The 20,802-nt window shown below is 43.5% G+C and overlaps 1 protein-coding gene across 1 annotated transcript; it reads left to right on the plus strand.

Annotated features, from left to right (window-relative positions):
- The first annotated feature begins 5,030 nt into the window (after window positions 1–5,030).
- Window positions 5,031–20,328, plus strand: LOC308379301 (testis-expressed protein 2-like). The gene is made up of 11 exons (XM_080856386.1): window positions 5,031–6,330; window positions 7,629–7,829; window positions 8,304–8,607; window positions 8,762–8,970; window positions 9,516–9,665; window positions 15,480–15,579; window positions 16,273–16,405; window positions 18,561–18,698; window positions 18,876–19,085; window positions 19,238–19,358; window positions 19,753–20,328. The coding sequence occupies exons 1-11, from the start codon at window positions 5,065–5,067 to the stop codon at window positions 19,909–19,911; spliced, it is 2,991 nt and encodes a 996-aa protein (XP_080712512.1). The 5' UTR covers window positions 5,031–5,064; the 3' UTR covers window positions 19,912–20,328.
- Window positions 20,329–20,802: the final 474 nt, after the last annotated feature.

Genomic DNA, 20,802 nt, shown 5'->3' on the forward strand with positions numbered 1-20,802 from the left:
AAATTCACTCGTTGCGCATGACCAAAATGGCTCTGGTGTTGCCCACGAGATGGCAGTGCTGGTATTTACAAACTTCGTTTTTTTTCTCTAAAACTCACGCTCACGTAATTTTCGATGGATGGCAGAGAGCGATCATACAACTGGCCAATCAATAATGATAAATGTCATGACTGGCCACACAATAGGGCCGGTCAAATTTTAGGCTAAATAAACTGTCTGTCTGAATTAGTTGAAATATTATGTGTGAGACAAACTATTCTGTACTTTCATTGCCAGATTTAAAAGCTAATTAGCCTAATTAAGGTGGAGCTCAATCAAGTAGCTAGGCCTAGTTTATTAGGCTAACGTATATTGTTTCACCAATCTACTACTTTTGTATTTGGCTTTCACCTACGATCCACCTGCCAGCTTTTGTCCAGTGCAATATCTAAATACCACTTCCTTTCATCTTATCCGAGCCTATCGACTCTATACCATTCGGGTCATCGCCGTACGTTGCTTGCAGTGTTCCTCTTGGCCTTCCTCCACTACTCAGAGAGACAGCAACTTTATCATTAGATCTGAGAGGCAAGTGCAGCAGGGTCCTCTTCTAGCAGAGGAAGAACCAGTTGAATGACATGACATATGTTAGAGATATAGGCCTACAGTGCGCCTCGGCGTAATGAATCATTAAACTGCAGTGTAACTGAACGTGAATGTAGGATGTTGTTGCAGGGATATCTGCAGTGCGGCTTCAGCAGGTGTGGGACATTAACACTTTTCACTGTATGAGAGAAAAATAAACATAATCCTTCACCTCTATATCGAAGTCGAAGATGTCCACATATGGCCTGCTGGATCGGCCCTATAGCTGGATTCCCGTCCAACTCATTCCCATATTTTAAGCGCATTGTGAATATTCAACAGGAAAATCCAGCTATTAATAATGTAAGTCTGAGCATTCCATCCGCTGTGATGGGTATTAAGAATGAACACTTTCCTACTCGAGGGATGAGCTGTGAACAGTTGTGAATTTTAAAACTTGAGGTGGCAGGGCAACTTTATCACTAGCCTACCAATGCGACTTGATGCCAATTAATCAGGACACGTTTGTCGCATTATACCCCTTCGGGAGTTTATCCACTCCACCAAGCGAATTAATTTATTATGACTTTTATACACATTTCAAGCGTTTCCACTCAGAATTCTCTAATGGTCAAAATTCGCTATCAAAGTTGGATGGAAACCACATTGATCAATTACCTTGCAAACTAGCAAAACAACTTAAATAAGAAAAACATCTACCATCTATTTCAAATTGTAGGCCTACCCATATTAGCAATTGGCTCGCTGACGTTCACAGGCTTTATTCGTCACCTCATAAACTTTTGTAGGAACTACGAACTGCAGCCTCATATCCAACCTGTCAGATATTTCAGACACAGCATTACAAACCAAATTCGTTGTATTTCGGTATGTAAAGTTAAGATGAGGACATACCACCTAATTTAAACAAATAATTACATTACTTCACCAGTCACAACAAAGCCTGGTTTGGAAATATCCAGAAGAGAAGGAAGGTAATTCTGAAGACGATGATTTAATCCGGATTAGTCAGCGATTCAGCAGCCCTCACAATTAGATTGGCTTGGTCCCGCTAGGAGAACCAAAGAGAGGCAGCACTGTGTTGCGCTGTTTACATGTTTCAAGAGCCACGGCACTTATCTGGAATGGTTAAATTTGGGTTCTATCCGTGTAATGCATAATGTCACGTCTATTTGTTTCCTAAGACCTTCATTTTGTGCGTAGACGCGTTTAAAAGTAAAATCTCGCCACCGGTTTACTGCAGAGGGTCTACATTTTAGTGCGGGACTCGAGAGCACTGCCCTGGACTGCTGCATACTCCCTCGAATATGCCGACGTGCGACATAAAGACATAGGCTAAGCAGCCGGAATAGAGTTTTGCAGTAGCCCGTGTTTGAGCATCTGTCCCAACATGATCTTGTAAATCTTAAAAGAAGCAATAGGCGACAGAGCAGCGATGGCAAAGTTCCGGTGAGTATAAGCACGATCGTAACGGACCATTATATCTTGTAGGCTTTCCAGTCTGCAACAGCGATGTTTCGACTCTGTAGCATGTCTAGTTATATAGCGTACATTGGAATGTAGCCGAGTCTATCTCACATCACATTTGAAAATTCGACTTTATTTTCTGACCATTTATAATAGGCTAGTGTTACCTGTAGAAACCTGGATATAGCCAGGCAAATAGATCGGAGTAATCACAGACACTTTTTTTTGATTACGCAAGTAATGAGTTATGACATGAAGCAAGCGAGCTGTGATGTGTGTCCATGTTATTGCAGAGTGGCCTATTGCTATGGCATTCAATGGATCACACTAACTAGCCATGTGAAGAGATATAAATAACACATGATGAAGTGATCAGGGTGCACTGCCCTGCAAATTAAGTCAAACTGAACAAAACTGATTCTAATCTGCAACCTTTGAAAGCTGAAAGCAACATGGCTATTGGCCAGTCAGATAAATGCTTCAGTTAGACAAAAACTAGCATCAGATTGATTGGGTTAGGGAACCTGATAGTCACCTCAAAACAGCAACCAAACAGTAAGACAGCCCAAACGTACATGTCAGTTAACTTTCTGTTCCTTAATATCTGCATGTGTATAGCTTGCCCCAGATTGACCACTGCCAGTTCCAGTCCTTGGCCGGTGATAAGGGCTGTTTTCGGGCCCAGTGACAGTGGACAGCTCAAGGCGCACTTTTGTCTGCCCAGACCAGGTACCTCACAATAGGCCCTGCTTAGATACTCTGTCCCTGTGCACTATAAGCCTATTAAAGTCAGTCCTACTCAGGCTATCTTTACCTGACGTAAACCTGCAGCCCATTTACTTGACCTCTCCCCTAGAGACAGGTTGCATTTAGAGCATCAGAACCAATGCAGTCTGAAGTAACAATGTTATAAACATATTTTAAAAAGCTGGTTTGAACGAAACTATTTGTAATTGAGTGAGCAAGCCTAGCCATTTTTTTTAACAAACCTGTTCTGTTACCACTCGTCTTTTTGAAACAATGTAGGCATATATTTAAATGTCTAGTGTTGATGCTTTGTTTCCTGGACTGATAACTTGACCTGACTTGCTTTGCCTAATATATATTGCCGAAGTGCATGCACTGTGTGTTGGTTGTGTTGGCTGTGATGCTATTGGGGCAGTGAGCTGGTTGTGTGTATGGAAGGCAGACTACTTTGCAGTCTGCAGCTGTTTACCCCAGAATGAGTATGCATGACAGGCTGCACGAGACTGTGAGAGAGAGAGAGGGAGAGAGAGAGAGAGAGGTGCATTTATTACTGTGATGATCAGCAATGGAAGGTTGATACATCCATAATCCTCAGTCACAGATTATATTTTGTATGGAACTATTGCATTCCTATACAAACTAACAAACCTCTCAATATTTTGGATGGATCTGCCTGCCTATATAATAACACTGAGGCTTATCTTTTGTGTTAGTCATGTCTACTTTGGTTGTTCTTGAGACAGAAACAAATTACTGAAAGATCAGGGTTTGCACGCAGGTTTCTTAAGGGATAAGGTATTCTGTCAGATAAAATCGCCATCCAACAGATTGAGATGAAAATGTTTTTTAAAAATGTCAAAGTTGTAGTGGAATCCCTTGGGTTTCTTATTCCTCCCATCAAATAAACAGACAAGCAAATGTCATCCAAACTAACGTCTAAATAGCAAGTAAACATTACGTGTCAGGCCTATGTTTCTATTCATAATTATTGAAATGACCGATTGTAGCACCACTGTGGTGAAACAGTAATACATCAATGGAGCAACATGTGGGAGAATGTGTAGACAGTCTTGTCAATGGGAACAGACACTTGTTCCTGTGTAATGTTATGGTATTTATGAAATGTACAGTACTTCACTATAATGGTATCCAGTCGTGATGGTAAAAGCACAGTGGTATTATAGTTATTGTTGTTGTACTGTTGTTGCTGATTTTGGTACAGAGTCATAAGTCTTTAGTATGAATAGCATTTCTTTGCTTTGTTTAATGGCTGTAAAGGCATAGTGAAATATTATTTGATGGGAAGAAAATAGTAACTATAACAAAATAACCACAGTTACAAGTTCAACCCAGGCCCGGGGTGGGTAATCGGGATGATCGGGAGCTTTCATGGAGGATTTGGAGGATTTCATGTTAATGTGCACAGAAAAGGAAATCCTCATGTCTAGAAGCAGTGACACAGTTATAGATAAAGTGGCTGAAACCAGTGCAATGCTTAGGCGGTTACTGATGCTGTAGATGCTGTTGGTGCTATTCCCAATGTAACTGTTTACTGTACTGTGAGTTGAACTGTAAACATTAGATCAATATCCTCGTTGAAAAGTGGGATAGGTTTCAAATGCTTTATTTATTTATTTCTGCTTTTGTTAATTATCAACCTATCCTTGTGGAATAGCGGAATATTTTTTGTTGACTTCAGTTTAAGTGGATTATTATTTAACCTTTACATTATTTGTTGAACCATGGTATTAATAAAAACAAAATCAGAATAGTAAGAGCTGAACTGAAGCTTCATTTATCCTATTTCCGATACCATGGAAAAAGTGGGCCGGTCATGGGCCTGAAATTCCCGGGCTGAAAAGTGGCCCCACTCGGTTCAACCCCAAACCTATTAAACCTTTTAACCTTTAAATTCATCCACAGAAGTAAAACCACTCTGAAGTTAAAAGGCCATTAGAACTTAAAAAAGGGTCAGAGCAGGGGGGTTGGGGGTTGAGGTGCAACAGAGTTGTGATATGTTCAGATCCATTCACCCATACTAAATACTAATGTCTCTTGGCTGTTCAGCAGGTGTCCTTGTTTCGTTGCCTGTGGTTGAATGATGTCTCCCTAATGCTGGAGAATGAAGCGGTCTCCATGTGACAGAGAAGAAGAAACAGCCCATGACTGTCATGTGTCATGCGTCACGCTCAGTCTCTCTTGCATCCTACCCTGGGGCTGGAGGCACCGTAACATCTAGAGGCCGGCAGTAAAGGGTGCAGCAGCATGGAAGACAGTGAACTCATTTTGTCCCTTGATTGTGATGAAGAAGGCCCCTCTGTGTCCTTCACCAAGGAGAGGCCGCGTGGCACAGCCTCAGGCACTGGCCAGCGTTCCCATGCCTTTCGTGTGCCTCTTTCCCCCTCCAGCCCCGGCTCCCTGGCTGATCTGTCGGCCACTACGCCAGGTCTCCGGCCCAACCTGGTGAAGTCCTCTTCCTCAGACATAGGGATGTCTAGAGAGGCTCAGGGGGCCATTCGCACCAAGCCTCTGCTCAGCCAGGTCAAATCCCTCTCCGCTGAGATGTCCCACCGTGACTCTGAGCCCTCTGCTCTGTCCAAGTCGGACTCCAAGCTTCACCACACCCAGCCCTGGAAGCAGCTTATCCTCAGCCAACAACCCCCCAGGGGTCTGCAGTCAGACACAGCCACTGCAGGGGACCCCATGTGGCAGAGGGAGGGCTCGCACTCCCCTGGTCCGCTCCTCTCGCCCACAGAGGCCGGTGGCATGAGCAACTCCATCAGAGCCGAGCTGGAAGACACTCGCCGCAAGTTCTCCGAGGCCATGCAAGAGCCACTAAGCATGTTCAGTAAGATGATGGGAGATGAGGGCAGCCCCAAGCAGAAGACTGGTGACTCGCCCAGCTCCCAGAGTAGTGCTGGGGGGGCAAACATTTCAATGAGGGGCGAAGACGCAGGTGGAAGACAGAAGGAGGCAGGGATAGCAGTGTGGGATACTCCATGTAGAGAACCCAGGACAGCCCCGGTGGACCCCAGCCAGTCCCCAGAGCTCCGCAGCGACAGCAGCAGCACACAGCTGGGTGGCAAAGACAGCCACTATGAAATCTGCACCTTTGGAGATGTCATACAGGTGGTGGAAGTCCAGAGGAGGTCCAAAGCAGGTAGCACCATAAAGCAGCCCCAACCCCAACCCCAGCCCCAGCCCCAGCCCCGGCCCGAGTCCCTGACTCAGCCTCGGCCCCAGCCATTCCTGGTCGCCCCACGGCACCTCTCCACAAAGCCCTTGCGTTGGCTCTTCTGTGTTGGAATCCTGGCATACACCTTCTTTGTGGTACCGCTGCCCTCCTACTTAACCGGGCTGTCCCTCGGGATAGCCTGTGGGTTCATGATGGGCCTAGGGGCAGTGATGTTCCTGGCTCCAAAACGGCCAGTCAGACGACCGCTGGTGCCTGGGCGAGCCCCACCTTCACCAGATGACAGCATGCCCACAGAGTCCCTCAGCAAGACCCACACCGATTATGGGCACTTACAGGTTAGTGTATGTCAGTTATGCATACATGCACTGTGCCTTTTGTTTGCTTACAGAGGAGATCAGCACACATGATTCTGATTGATGGACTCAGAAATACCTAGAAACAGTTTCTATAGAAACAACCCCATCGCACTGTAGCCTCTGCAGTTTTTATATTTCGTAAAGCTGTTTTGTAATGAATCTATGCATCTACTTAATTCTGTCTGTATTGGGCCAGACACTGATTAGTGCTGAAATCAGCTCTAGCTAAATGTCCATTGCTTCTAGTGTGTGATTTATATTGAGCTTTCCCTCTCTAGGTCTCATTTATCTCCAACCGTTTTCCCTTGTACTCTTTTTACCAGTGACTTTTTTGTGTTTGATTAGTCAGAGCAGCAGCATTTCCCTAGTAACCAGTGCTGTTTACCAGTTATTCTCTTTCCTGGAGTAAACCTTGAAGATCTCTATTCTCTTTCCTGCTGTAAACCTTGAGAAGCTGGTCCCAGATCAAACCTGCTGCATGTGCATTTTCCTGTCAGCATTCTCACACACTCCCTCCATCTCTCTCCTCCTGGGGCAGATGGTGGCTTTTTAGTGTAATAAGCGCTGCCAAGAATCGTTCACAGATATGCCAAACCAGCAAAGGCTTACTGGACATTGTAAAACATTTAGCAAGCAAACAGACTTGTTGTCCTCTGTGCCCTCTGAAGCTAGATCAGGACAATCAAACAGTATGGTTGACCTTCCCTCGCCAAGTTCAGTTAGGGATTTCCATTGCGTTTAAGTCAATTAGTTACCAATGAGCTCAGAGGAACTTATTCAACAGCCTGGGATTTCAGGCTTCAGTACAGACCTACTGGCAGACACAACAATGTCTCTGCACCCTGAGTACTCTGCACGTCTGCATACTACATGTGCTGGTGTGGACTACACAAACATCAGAGGCCAAATAAATGTATACTTATGTGGTGGCAGAGGACAGCTCTTTTCTCTTTAATAAAAGCTAATGAGACATGGGAAATCTGGACAGGGAATGGTTACTTAGCATGTGTCATTGCATGGTAACTTAGCATGTGTCATTGTCATGCCTAGCTGTGTCTCTCCTGAAGCTGGTGAAATGAGGATGTTCTCCTTCTCTCTCATAAATGGTCTGCTAGTTCCCATGTTGACACCAATGGCTCGCTGTATCTAGTTCCAATCTTGACAGAAAATGCCTTGCAATGTTCTGTACTCTACCTCTGTACTTCTGTGTTCAAGAACTCAATCTGTGTTGGGGTGTTCTGATGTGAACTCAAAGCACTATCTGTGTTTGGGTGCAGGGTTGGATGAATGCAATGGATGCCTACGACCCAGAGACATATCACCCATCGCTGAGCCACTCCGTATACGCCACACTGGAGGGCTCTTGTCTGAGTTTGTCCTACCCTCGCACCAACATCCCCCGTTGGGCAAGCTTCAATGAGCCAGACCATGAGGCAGTGTTCACTCACGCACGCAGATTCCAGCTGGCCAACAGCAAGGTGAGGCCATGCTTTGGCTATTGTTTCTGGTGACGTGGATTGGGCTTCAGCTAATTCTGAATTCAGCTAATTTGGTTAACTTTAGCATTGGTTTGTTTTAATTTAATATGTAGTTCATTTAGCTGACTTTAGCATTGGTTTGTTTCAATTAAAAATGTAGTTCATTTAGCTGACTTAAGCATTGGTTTGTTTCAAATAAAAATGTAGTTAATTAAGCTGACTTTAGCATCGGTTTGTTTCATTTAAAAATGTAGTTAATTTAGCTGGCTTTAGCATTGGTTTGTTTTGTTTAAAAATGTAGTTAATTTAGCTGACTTTAGCATTGGTTTGTTTCATTTAAAAATGTAGTTAATTTAGCTGACTTTAGTTTGGGTTTATTTCAATTAAATATGTACTGTAGTTCTTTAAGCTGACATGAGCTTAACCCGCTGAACCTGCTATGTTGTCTTCTCAATTACCTTATTGGTTCACCAGGTCTTTCTGCTGCCCTCCGCCTTGGCACGCAAGCGAATATGGAACAAGAAATATCCCATCTGCATTGTGTTGGCTGGAAGAGAGGAGGGCAGGGAGGAGGGGTTGGACAGAGAAGCCATGGAGGAAGAGCAAGAGGAGAAAGGAGATAAGTATCCTCTTCTCTCTGACTCTGAGTGTGATCTCCCCACTACACTCTACCTCTTTGGTCGGACAGGAAGAGATAAGGAAGAATGGTTTCAGCACTTCCTGTCCGTGTCCAAAGGAGACGTCCAGGCCAAGCTCTGTCAGGATGAGACACAGACTGGTAAGCACTGGTATGCTGTCTATAGACTCTCAAGCAATATGGCTGGATAGATAATATGATCTCTCTCGACAATCTTTGTTTTTGTGATAATTATATATTTACACTGTACTCTTTTCTCCAGTCCAGTGACTTCTCTTTTCTTTGTCTCTCTTAGAGGTATGCAGTGCTGGTGGATCGAGCGAGGGCAGCACAGAGGAGCTGTCCTCCATGTTGGGCCTGAAGGAGGTCACCGGTGCCATGAGAGAGAAGGTTCTGCTGGACTATGACTCCTACATGGCCCACTTTGTGTGTCGGAGTGGAAGCCCCACACCCAGCCCCAGCCACAGCCACAGTGACTCAGGAAGCCCTCTGATCAAGAACAGGGTGCGTATATTATCTAAACCCTTAACACAACGATGTAGTTTTGTGAATTAATACTCTACCGGTCGGTGTATTTTAAAATCCTGTGACTAATTTCAAGAGGGCAGGGTACTAGCATTAGAGGTTTATACTGGTTTAATGGTATAATGGTTATGCTGGTATAATGGTATGATACAAAAATGCCTGCACCTAATATGTAGGCTCGGCCTTGAATACCGTATGTAGGTAAATGCTGTCTACTGAATCATCATTTGCTTGGGAAAGTTCTCCTCAGCAGAGCCAGCTTTCGAGAGGTGGGCTGCTGCGCTAAACTTAGCATGTGAGCCATCAGGTTGTGGGCCAGTCTCCTTGGAAGTTAAGCTGGTAGACTCAGTTGCTGGCTTCTGTATGCGTGGTGTTGAAGAAAAGTTACAATATGCATTCAAACACCACAAAAGACTTAATCTAAATACAAAAAAAATATAAATCAGATTACATTGATATAACTCCTTGACAGAGGCGTGTCTTGATGTGTGTGTGTGGGCGGTGGTCTGCTGTTTTCTGAGCAGTTCTCCAGTGATCCTGCTTTGGGTTCTGGCAAAGAGGAGCCAGCCTGGGTCAATGCCATCCTGGGGAGGATATTCTGGGACTTCCTAAGGGAGCGCTACTGGGCCGACCTGGTCTGCCACAAGATCCAGAAGAAGCTCACCAAGATCAGGGTGAGAGATACTAGGAGCCACCACAACAACCACACTTGATCTGTCTATCTATCTCTGCTGCTATCTCTGCCCCTGGCTCCAGATTTAGTGATTAGTGATGACAATGATCTCCATTTATGTGCAGAAGTGGTCTGCATTGGGCACAGCTGATGTTATAACAGTGAGTTAATGAATATCTCCTGGTAATGTACCATAAGGCCAGATCCTTTAATTAACCAGGTTAGACTATGAAGATGGGCACAGACCCAGGCATGCCATCAGAGCAAGGCTTTTGTAGGGCAGCCAGAACTGAAGGTCATCGCAGCTCTAAGGCCCCTTAGAGGAGCCCATTCCATCAGGCACGGAGGCCGTCATGAGCAGTCCGAGCTTAAGGTGACATTGTTGCAGGACAAAACACATTTTTTTTATGATTAAGTGCTCCACTGTAGCCTTGAAGTCAGCAGGATAACATAATTAGGATTGGCCCTGGTACAAATATTTGTTCTTATAGCCAAACCCTCGTCCCAAACACAAACACAAACACAACACACACACACACACACACACACACACACACACACACACACACACACACACACACACACACACACACACACACAACCACTCCAGACAATTGCAAAGGAGACAATAGTATGGTATAAAAAGGCTCACCATGCAACTCACATTCTGCAAACCAGAGGCTGCTGTTGGTGGTGCTGATGACAGACTGGCCAAAGCGCCCAGGGGCGGCCTTTCCTACGGGCGGTTTAGGCGGCCGTCTAGAGCGCCATCTAGAGGGGGAGTGTCAAATACTGCGCCCGGGAAAAAAAACAAAAAAAAACAATTATATATATTTATTTTTTTTCTGGCGCATATTTTGGCGCCCCTTCTTTATCTCCAACCAATATTTTGACATTAAAAAACAAATCTAACATTAGGGTAAAATGAGCCAAAAATCGAAAACGGAAGGGGTACTACCTCCTTGGTTTCGTCAGAACATGCTAGTACAGTAAGGGCAGGCATTCGGTTAGAGTGTGTGTGTGTTCAAGAATCAAGAACATAATAATGAAGAGGCAAAAGCCATCTGGGGCGCAATTTAAGACGAAAAGAATGGAAGAAGAAGAGAAACGTGCCAATGAGAAAGGTAAATCCTTAAATCCTGTTCTTAGCCTAGAATTAATTCCAGATGAGAAAACGTCCATGAATGCGTGAATTGTCCCAGGCACTTTAGTGGAGTTTAGAAGAAAAGATGAAGCCTACATTATCATTGAAAGTTTTCCTACTCACATAGTTCTTTAAGGATTTTACAGAGGCGGGTATATCAAAAATGATATGTCCATGTATTCTACATTATACAAAATAGAAATTATTAAAATAGGGGCGCACATATAAAGCCAATAGCCAGTGCAACAACACTACAAATATCTTACTCGTTGCATAGCACACCCATTAAGGAAGACAAACACGGCAACTTGTCAACAAGTGAGGAATACTGGTCAAAATCCAAGTTTTGTAAGGCTAGCTAGCCAGTGACTTGTGACGTTACTTGTTATTGCCATTCAGTCTACACATCAGTTCAAGGTAAGCTGTAGGCTACCGCAATTTGTGTCATTTTCGATGTGTCATGAAATACAAATTGAAGTAATCATAACAACGTTAGTTTCGGTGGAGCGAGCTAGCCAGTTTAATTAGACATGATTGAACTAATCAATGTTGGAATAGCAAAAGTATGTCAGGCTTCCAAATACACCAAAATGCTTAATAACTACATAACAGCTACATTTAACAAATAATTGTAATACATACTGTAACGTGACGACATACTCGGCCCATAATGCCGTGCAGTGGCCAGTTAGTGATGGGAAGTTTGGATAATTTTACCGACTCGAATCTTTGAATCTCGTTCAGTAAAATGAACAAATCTTTTTTCGAGTCATTCGTTCATTTCAACGGGGGGGGGGATGGGTGCTGCTCAACATTTTAAAATTTTATAGCCAATTCCCTGGCGTAAATACGTCCACTACAAACACGTATCATATTTTCATGGAGGTTACTGCATGTAAACCAGCAGATACTAATTTAAAAGAAATTCCTGCATTCAAATAATGTATTATGAAAGTTTGGATGAAATGGTCATTTATTATCACATAAGCATTTAATTATCACGGCAAACAATTACGCTGCACTGAACTGTAAGTAAAGTTTAAAAAAATTTAAATAACTAAACCTGTAATTATTTCTTGTGAACGAATATCATAAATATAGACACTCGAAAGTGAACGAGGTTAATAAGTCCTTTCTGTTTCCTCTTCTGAGCATATGCAGGTTACGTGAAAAAATATCCAAAGACCCGTATCCGAAGACCCAGTCAAAATGAACGAAACATTTCGGGTTTCTCTAGCTTCCCATGCTAAGCCTATGCAGATCACGTGAAAAATGATCCAAATACTTGCATCCGGCAGATGACCTAATCGTTCACCTCCCGACCGTGTCTTTCGATCAACGTTTCGTTTATCTGCCGGATATGTTCATTCGTTCAATGATTCGTTCTTTTGCCGGATATGGGTCTTTCGTTCAATGTTTCATTCAATGATTCGTTCTTTCGCCAACCGTGTCTTTGGATCTATGATTCGTTCATCTGCCGGATATGGGTCTTTCGTTCAATGATTCGTTCTTTTGCCGGATATGGGTCTTTCGTTCAATGATTCGTTCTTTTGCCAACCGTGACTTTGGATCTATGATTCGTTCATCTGCCGGATATGGGTCTTTGGATCCTTTTCCACGTGACCTGCATAGGCTCAGTACAGTCAGCTAGACTGAGGAAACAGAAATGATTCGTTCTTTTTCCGACTGGGTCTTCGGATACGGGTCTTTGGATCATTTTTCACGTGACCTGCATTAAACGATACATTTCTGTTTCCTTGGCTTAGCCAATGCAACAGTCCCGATGCGCGGTCATGAACGAGAAAAAGAACAAATCTTTTTTTGAGAGGACTCGTTACTCTCGAGTCGTTGTAAGGATTCGTTCAAAATGAACGAATCGTTCACGAACGACACATCACTAAGATACTTTTCAATTTGTGATTCACTAACGATGTTCCCATGTTTCTTACTGTTCTGATTGCATGTCGTTGTTGTGTTGGGACTGAGTTTATACAGGTGTGCGACGGTAACACAGTCTATTTGCTGCGATCGTTGTTGTGTTTATTTGAAAGAAATGCAGTCTTACAAGGCGAAATAGCGTTTGAAAGTTGCGTTTTCGTGGGAAAAAAATATTATTATTGGGGGGGGAGTGTAGCTCGCCTAGAGCACCAAATGTGCTAGGGCCGCCCCTGAAAGCGCCAAATGTATCAACGCTAATCTAACAATCGATCAACGCTAATCTAACAATCTATCAGCCTGCCCTGGACTCAAACCATCACAGCCTCATTTTTCCAGCCTACATTAACAATATTAACACCAGGGTAGCTAGGTAACATATGGAAGGTAAGGGCAGAACTGTGGCGCAAGCAACAGCCCCGTACCATGGATGAGTCACTTCCCTTTCCCATCTCTCTCCAGCTCGCTTCCTGTCTCTCTTCACTGTCCTATCCAATTAAAGGCCAAAAGAACAAAAAAAATCCTTAAATAAGACTTTATCAACTTAGGTTTAGCAGCAGACTCATCCTGTTCCCTTTTTTATCTGGATATCTTTTTTCACAAGCTGCTCACACAGTTACACCACATACAGTGCCACTTGAAAGTATGTGAACAGAGTTTTCTGTTGTTTTACCATGATTTTTCATTTTTTTCATCACCAATTTTCCATAGATGAAATGTCAGGTTTATGTTTATCATTTGCATGTACTTGTATAGAGGGAATTGTTTGAGTAGCCTAAAAACTACATGAAACATGGAATTAGTGTATTTTCAAAAGTAAGTGAACCACCAGCTGGATTGGATAAGTCAAGCAGGTAACAGATTCGGTGAAACATATTTGGGTGCTTAATTAGTCAATTAAGCAAACCGATCAACTGAGACATCCTTAGGGAAAGGTTTGGGCAACACAGATTAAAAGAGAGAGGAAACCAACCAAACTACTGTAGTGCCAAGGTGTACCCACACTAGAGGATGGATACCCGACCCGAGCCCGTCGGAACCCGTCGGGTTGGGCCGGGTTCGAACAAATATTAGAAATGTATAAGCGGGCTCGGGTCAGGCTCGACACATCAGTGCGATAATGCATTGAACATTCCAAATGTAAAATATCTTAATAAATAGTGAAGCCAACTGTCTGCTTCACATGATGCAAAAGTTCGTTTTTGAGAATAAAATAAATTACATTTAGGTCCTACATTTTAGGATAACAGCCTTCTTCCCGTGGCGGTAATTTGTTTGTGACAACACGATAACAGGTGGCAAAATGGCATCACGGAGAAAGTTCCTACGGGCTCGGGTCGGGTATCCATCCTCTAGTGTGGGTACACCTTGGCACTACAGTAGTTTGGTTGGTTTCCTCTCTCTTTTAATCTGTGTTGCCCAAACCTTTCCCTAAGGAGTTGATCGGTTTGCCTAAAGTGCGTATGACACCTTAAAAAAAAGGTAAAAGGCATAAAAGTATCAAAACTATACATAAAACATAGTAATTTGAAGTCATGTTTAAACCCGAAGATTGAAAAATGAAGTTTGTACGGAGTTTCAAAGTGTGTTTTTCGTGACTCTTATCGTAAAACAGTTGCCGGCTTACCTGAAATCTGTGACGTCAGCGGTAGACTTCATTCTAGACTAGAACTAGTGATGGAGGGTGAAGAAGTCCGCGATTTAGAGCAAGTTTATGTCACAGACTCAAGCGAAGATTCAGAAATTGAGGAAGACTATGATCCGGATCAGTTAGTACACGAGACTGTGGGCATTGAGCCGTACCGATCACGAGAAGCAGTCTGAAGACTGCACGCAGCCGTGGAAAGTTCATGAGCGGCCCATTGAGTTAAAATAACTGTGGATCAAATCTTGTTCCTGTGAAAAAACCTATGTTCTCCGACAGCTCCGACAGCTGAATCTGGTGAGAGTCCAACCAATAGGCTATAGGCAATAGGCCAATATCACAGGTTCTCGATCAACTTCTCACCTATGGTGTTTGTCGAACTCACTTTCATTAATCCAGCCTACTGATTTTTGTTTAACCTTCTATCTTGATGTAATTCTTTATATATCGTTATATAACTTTCATGACCACAAATATAAATTGACCAGCGATTTAAATAGTTTTTTTGTTCAAAAATGCATGTAGAATGGTCGAAGCAAAGCCTCATGGGAAATGGCACCTGCGTATCGCTCTGCCTTTGTACAGTGAACGTAACTTGGGCCAGATGGGCTCGTTGTGAGCCGGTGGTGGGCCAGTGCAGACAAAATTGTCCTTGTGGATTTTTAACAAGTATATTTATATATTTTAAATAAACATATATATCGATTGTTTAATACCTCCTTTGTTTTATTTATTTGAAAAATGTTGTATTGAGGTGTCATATGCACTTTAATTGACTAATTAAGCACCCAAATATGTTTCACCGAATCTGTTACCTGCTTAACTTATCCAATCCAGCTGGGGGTTCACTTACTTTTGAAAATACACTAATTCCATGTTTCATGTAGTTTTTCGTCTACTCAAACAATTCCCTCTAAAAAAGTACATGCAAATGATAAACATAAACCTGACATTTCATCTATGGAAAATTGGTGAAAAATCATGGTAAAACAACAGAAAACTCGCATCGCTCAAGGGGTTCACATACTTTCAAGTGGCACGGTATGTTTGAATTTAAATTTTAAGTCAGCAACATTTTTGTCCCTTACCAGTTGCCGTACTTCATGAACGAGCTCACACTGGCTGAGCTGGACATGGGCACCTGCATGCCTCAGGTATTGAGCATCTCCAAGCCATCAGTGGATCGCAGGGGTGAGTGGATAAATGGGAATTTTTGAATTTCATATATATTTTTTTCAGCATACTTTACACTGCAGTAGGTACGTATTTCACAGCAAATTGAATATGAAGACAAGGGCAATATTTAATTTTTATATGTAAATAGCCTTCTTCTTTTGAAAGCTATTAATTTTTCTTCTTTTGACCCGTCCTCCATGCCCACCGGCATTCATGTCACATCAACAGCTCTTCTCTAATCCCATTTATGGATTAGCCAGCTCTTGCAGGCCTATTGTTTCCTGATAATAGGGCTCGCTAATCCGCTCATTTAATCTCAGAATGATGTCCCATACTTTACTTGTTGTTTTTTTTTTTTTGCATGAATTAATTCCAAAATGTTTTTCCTCCCCTTAATCTTAAACAAACTAAATGTTGTCGCAGAGACTTTTATCTGACAGTTTCATACATATTACTGTCAATTTTAAGTATATAACGAACCCAACCTAATCCAGTCATGGGTCATTGACGGTATCTGCAGATCAAAGCAATGGAAATATACTCAGTCATTATGACTCTGCATCCTCAAGGTAGATTAACTACTATAGATTGTGTGTGCATTTCAATCATTAGTTTGGTTTAGTTTGTGCAGTTTGTGTTAACTGTAGGAAATGTACTGCGATAAAAGATACATAATACATATATACTCATGCTCAGTCTCTCTCTTAGGCCTGTGGCTTGAGTTGGAGGTAGTCTACACTGGCTCTCTGCAAATGACTTTGGAGACCAAGATGGACCTGTGCAAGCTTGGCAGAGAGAGTGTGTGTGAGGCCTACTGCATCCCAGAGACACGTCATTTGAGGTATCTGGTGTGTGTGCAGGCTTGTGTTCAGTGACAGGATTACGCACACAGTCAAATTAAATCTTTGTTCAGGAGTAAATGTTGCTGTCAGTTTTTGTTATTAAAAGAGTTACAGCAATGATTTATTTCTCAACATAAGTGACCAGTGTTGCTAAGAATTCCTGCGGTTTGCATATAATCGTTCACAGGCACAATAGCATGTGCACATTTTTATAGCATGTTACATTTTATGGCTTTTAAAAATGGAAACAATTGCAAAAAAGAAAATGTGTTAGCCAAATCACTAGCATGCATAGAATGCATAGGAATAATATATGTCCCTGTCCCTAAAAGAGTTTCATAGTTGACAAGAAGAACTCTAACTGCTGCCTGTACTCAAGTGTCCAATTAGTCCCCAGACATGAGCGAGAGTAAGTTAGGGGGAAGTAAAGGCATCTCTCTGTATCTTCTTCTCTATCAAATAACCTTCAGCTTACTTGTTCATGAAGCGGGGCACAAAGATTTGCTTTCAGCAGTTCATCTCCTGCAGTGATTATCTAAGTGCACAGTGTGTGTTCCTGCATGGCAATATGCCCATGTGCGTGTGTGCACACGCCCATTCTTGTTTTGTGTGTGTGTGTGTGTGTGTGTGTGTGTGTGTATGTGTGTGTGTGCACGCTTATTCTTGTTTTGTGTGTGTGTGTGTGTGTGTGTGTGTGTGTGTGTGTGTGTGTGTGGTGATGTGGACATGTATATAAGTGTGTAGGGACATGTAGGCTCCACCCCTGCAGTGAGTTCTGCGGAGTAGCCAGCAGCAGCAGCAGCACAAGGACAGAGATCAATGACAGGGAAAGTCCTTCAGCTCCTCACTACTTCCCCCTGTTCAGTAAGTGTCCTTTGACCTCAGGGTGTACAGCAGAAGGGACAAACCGCTCTTCTTAATAACTCTCATCACCCTGTCCCCAACTGGGCCTGCTGTGGATCTGTGAGGCCTCTGTTCTGAGACAGTCAGCCAAAGGGGGGAATGTGCTATGCAGCTAGTGCAAATATTTGCCCGAAAGGTTCTGTTCAGCGACAGGGATTCAAGCCGGACAGCAAAAAGTACATAGTCTAACAGATAAGCTTAGTATGTGGGTCCCAAATGGCCATTATCTACTGTTATCATTGCCTGTACAATGGGAGTGGTCTTATCCCCCATAAGGAATGTGTGTAAGTGTGAGCGTGTGTGTCTGTGTGTGTGTGTGTGTGTGTGTGTGTGTGTGTGTGTGTGTGTGTGTGTGTGCGCTCACTTGCGTGTGAGAGTGAATGTGTGTGTGTGCATGTGTGTGTATGTATGAGTGTGTGCCTGTGTGTGTGTGCACTTGCGTGTGAGAGTGTGTGTGTGTGTGTGTGTGTGCATGTGTGTGTAATATGTGTGAGCATCTGCCTGTGTGTGTGTGTGTGTGCGCGCACTTGCGTGTGAGAGTGAAAGTGTATGTGTGTGTGTGTGTGTGTGTGTGTGTGTGTGTGTGTGTGTGTGTGTGTGTGTGTGTGTGTGTGAGCAAGCACATGCAGTGCAATCTATCTAGCCAACATTCAGCTTGCTAACCAACTAGCTAGTGTTGGCTATCTTGCATTGCTAGCTAACTACCCATACATTTTCACATTAGGCTGCGACTTCTTTACTAGTTGACATGACCTAGTCTTGATACATTTTTTACATTCATTCTTATATTTACTTTTAGATATTTTGTGATTTTTCGTTTTCAATACTACTAAATAGGAACATTTGGGCGAGACATTTTTGAAAAACCATTGATCATGACCAGACTGATTTTAAACATCTATACTGTTAAGCTAAGCATACTAGTGAGATTGCTGTACTGAGGAACCACAGGGGAACCAGCCTTATGTTTTCCCTTTTAGGTTCATTAGTTTGATTTACAAAAGTGTGTGTGTGAGGGGAGCACGATTGGGGCGGAAAGCTTCAGGGGCTTATAGATCATCACTTAATATGGTACCTGGAAAATCAGGAGGTAGCATGGAATTATGTTTCAAGGCAAGTGTGGGAACCCTGTGTGTGTGTGTGTGTGTGTGTGTGCATGTGTGTCTGTGTATTTGTGTGTGTGTGCATGTGTGTCTGTGTGTTTGTGTGTGTGCACTGCCCCACTAATGTTGTCCCATCCCCCTGTGCCAGCTCTAAGCCCAGGCTGTCTGTGTTAGCCGACAGCGATGAGGAGTCCTCCAGTGCTGGCTCCTCTGACGAGGAGGAAGTCATGCCAGCTGAGCCCCAGGGCCCTCTGGGAGATAAGGGCACCCCCCCAGGTGCTGATGGGTAATTATCTACTTGACTTCCTGTTGATCTCAAGTATGCCAGAGGGGTAGATTGCAGCAAAGAGCTTGTTTTGTGTATCAGCTAGTGACAATTGAAATCTAATATGAGAGGTTGAACAGATGTATTTGTTGAGAAGATTTTCCCTGAGCCCATGCCACTGTTGTCTGCTCCATACAGCCATGCTGGGGGAAGCACGGGCAGAAAGTTCCTGCGCTTCGTGGATATGATTGCCAAATCCAAATACTTCCAGAAGGCCACTGAAAATGAGTATATCAAGAAGAAGATCACGGAGGTCTCCAATATGCCACTGGTCCTCACGGTGGAGGTCCAGGAACTGTCAGGAACCCTGGCTGTCAACATTCCTCCTCCCCCTACTGATCGAATATGGTACTGTCCTAGTATTGCTGTGACTTATAATAATAATAATAAATATTTAGTAACTTAAGGTTTATAATAAATACTCTTGTGTGCGTGCGTGCGTGCGTGCGTGCGTGCGTGTGTGGGTGTGTGTATGTGTGTGTGTGTGTGTATGTGTGCAGGTATAGTTTCCGTGTGCCTCCCCGATTAGACCTGCGCGTGCGGCCGATGCTGGGGGAGAGGGAGGTGACCTTCACACATGTCACTGACTGGATTGAGAGGAAGCTACAGTGTGAGTTTCAGGTCAGTCCCTCCCCTCTAACCACTCACACCTAAACATACATCATCATACATTATCCCAATCCTCAGCGCCATATCCCCACCATCAGAGTTGGTCCCATAAGAGACTGCTTACGTCCAAGGCACAGAGAGTCGTCTAGAAGAAACAGGTGTATCCAGATCTGTAATTCTATGTGCAACATACGCTGAAACAATTCAGAAACATGTTTCCTTCTTTTTTGCTTGTAAAAACGTTTTGAGTAAATGGTTCTCTTCACAGCTTGGTGTGCTGCGCACAGACATGCTTGTTTGTGTGTGTGTGTGTGTGTGTGTGTGTGTGTGTGTGTGTGTGTACGATTGCTGCCTCTTGCTTTCACTCTCACTCACCTCCCTTTCTCGCTTCTGTCACTCAATCCAGAAAGTCTTCGTCATGCCAAACATGGACGACCTTTACTTGCCACTCATGACTCCCGCAGTTGACAACCCTCAAGCATCCCAGGATTCCCCATCCCAGTACTCCCAGAGGTCCTCGGTGGACCTACACGGAAGCAGGGAGGACAGCTTCGGCTCTGAGTGAGACGGACATACGAGTACAGATTTACAAAGAACCAGCCAACGCCTTCGGCTGAGGCACCATGTTTGCAGGGCTGTGCTGGGGCCTGTGGGCCAAAGGGCTTTGACTTGACGAGCTGAGGCACCATGTTTGCAGGGCTGTGCTGAGACCTGAGGGCCAAAAGGTCTTTGACTTGACAAGCTGAGGCACCATGTTTGCAGGGCTGTGCTGAGACCTGCGGGCCAGAGAGCCTTGACTTGACGAGCTGAGGCACCATGTTTGCAGAGCTGTGCTGAGACCAGCGGGCCAAAAAGGCTTTGACTTGACGAGCATGACTGACACCTGTTAGTGTCCTGTTGTAACATCACATCCAGCAGCAGATGGATGACTCAACCGTGCCGTGTTCTACATATGAAACACACTTAGAATAGAAGTCACTACCAGTCAAAAGACGCCTAAATGGTTGGTTTATAAAGACTGCCTGGCATGGCTTCCTCAAGGACAGAATCTCTCTTTGGTTCATTTAAATCAGTCAGGAAAGGTTGTGTCCTGTGTCCAGTAGAGGGCAGTAAAAAGCACCTTTATTTTCTGTTTGCCCTTTTTGGTGTCACTGAAATGCAAGAGCAGTTTGCAGTATTCTTTGCATGTGATGTCCCAGACTAAATGTTAATAACATGTAATGCACTTTCTGGGATGTGTCTGTTATTGATTTTGCTCAATAAATGATTTTCCTTTTCAAGTGTTTCAGTTATTTTAGCATACCTGGTGCTCAAGGCAACACAGAATTCTTAGGTGAATTGAGGCCAAACAGCAGGAGTAAGCAGTTTTTGTTTTAAACTAGCAAGCTATCACTAACTAGCATGGCAAATACCAAGAACAGCACTGTATTTGACAGCATTGTGCTATAAAAGCTGT

This window comes from Sprattus sprattus (assembly GCF_963457725.1).
Source record: "Sprattus sprattus genome assembly, chromosome: 18".
NCBI classification, from domain to species: domain Eukaryota; kingdom Metazoa; phylum Chordata; class Actinopteri; order Clupeiformes; family Clupeidae; genus Sprattus; species Sprattus sprattus.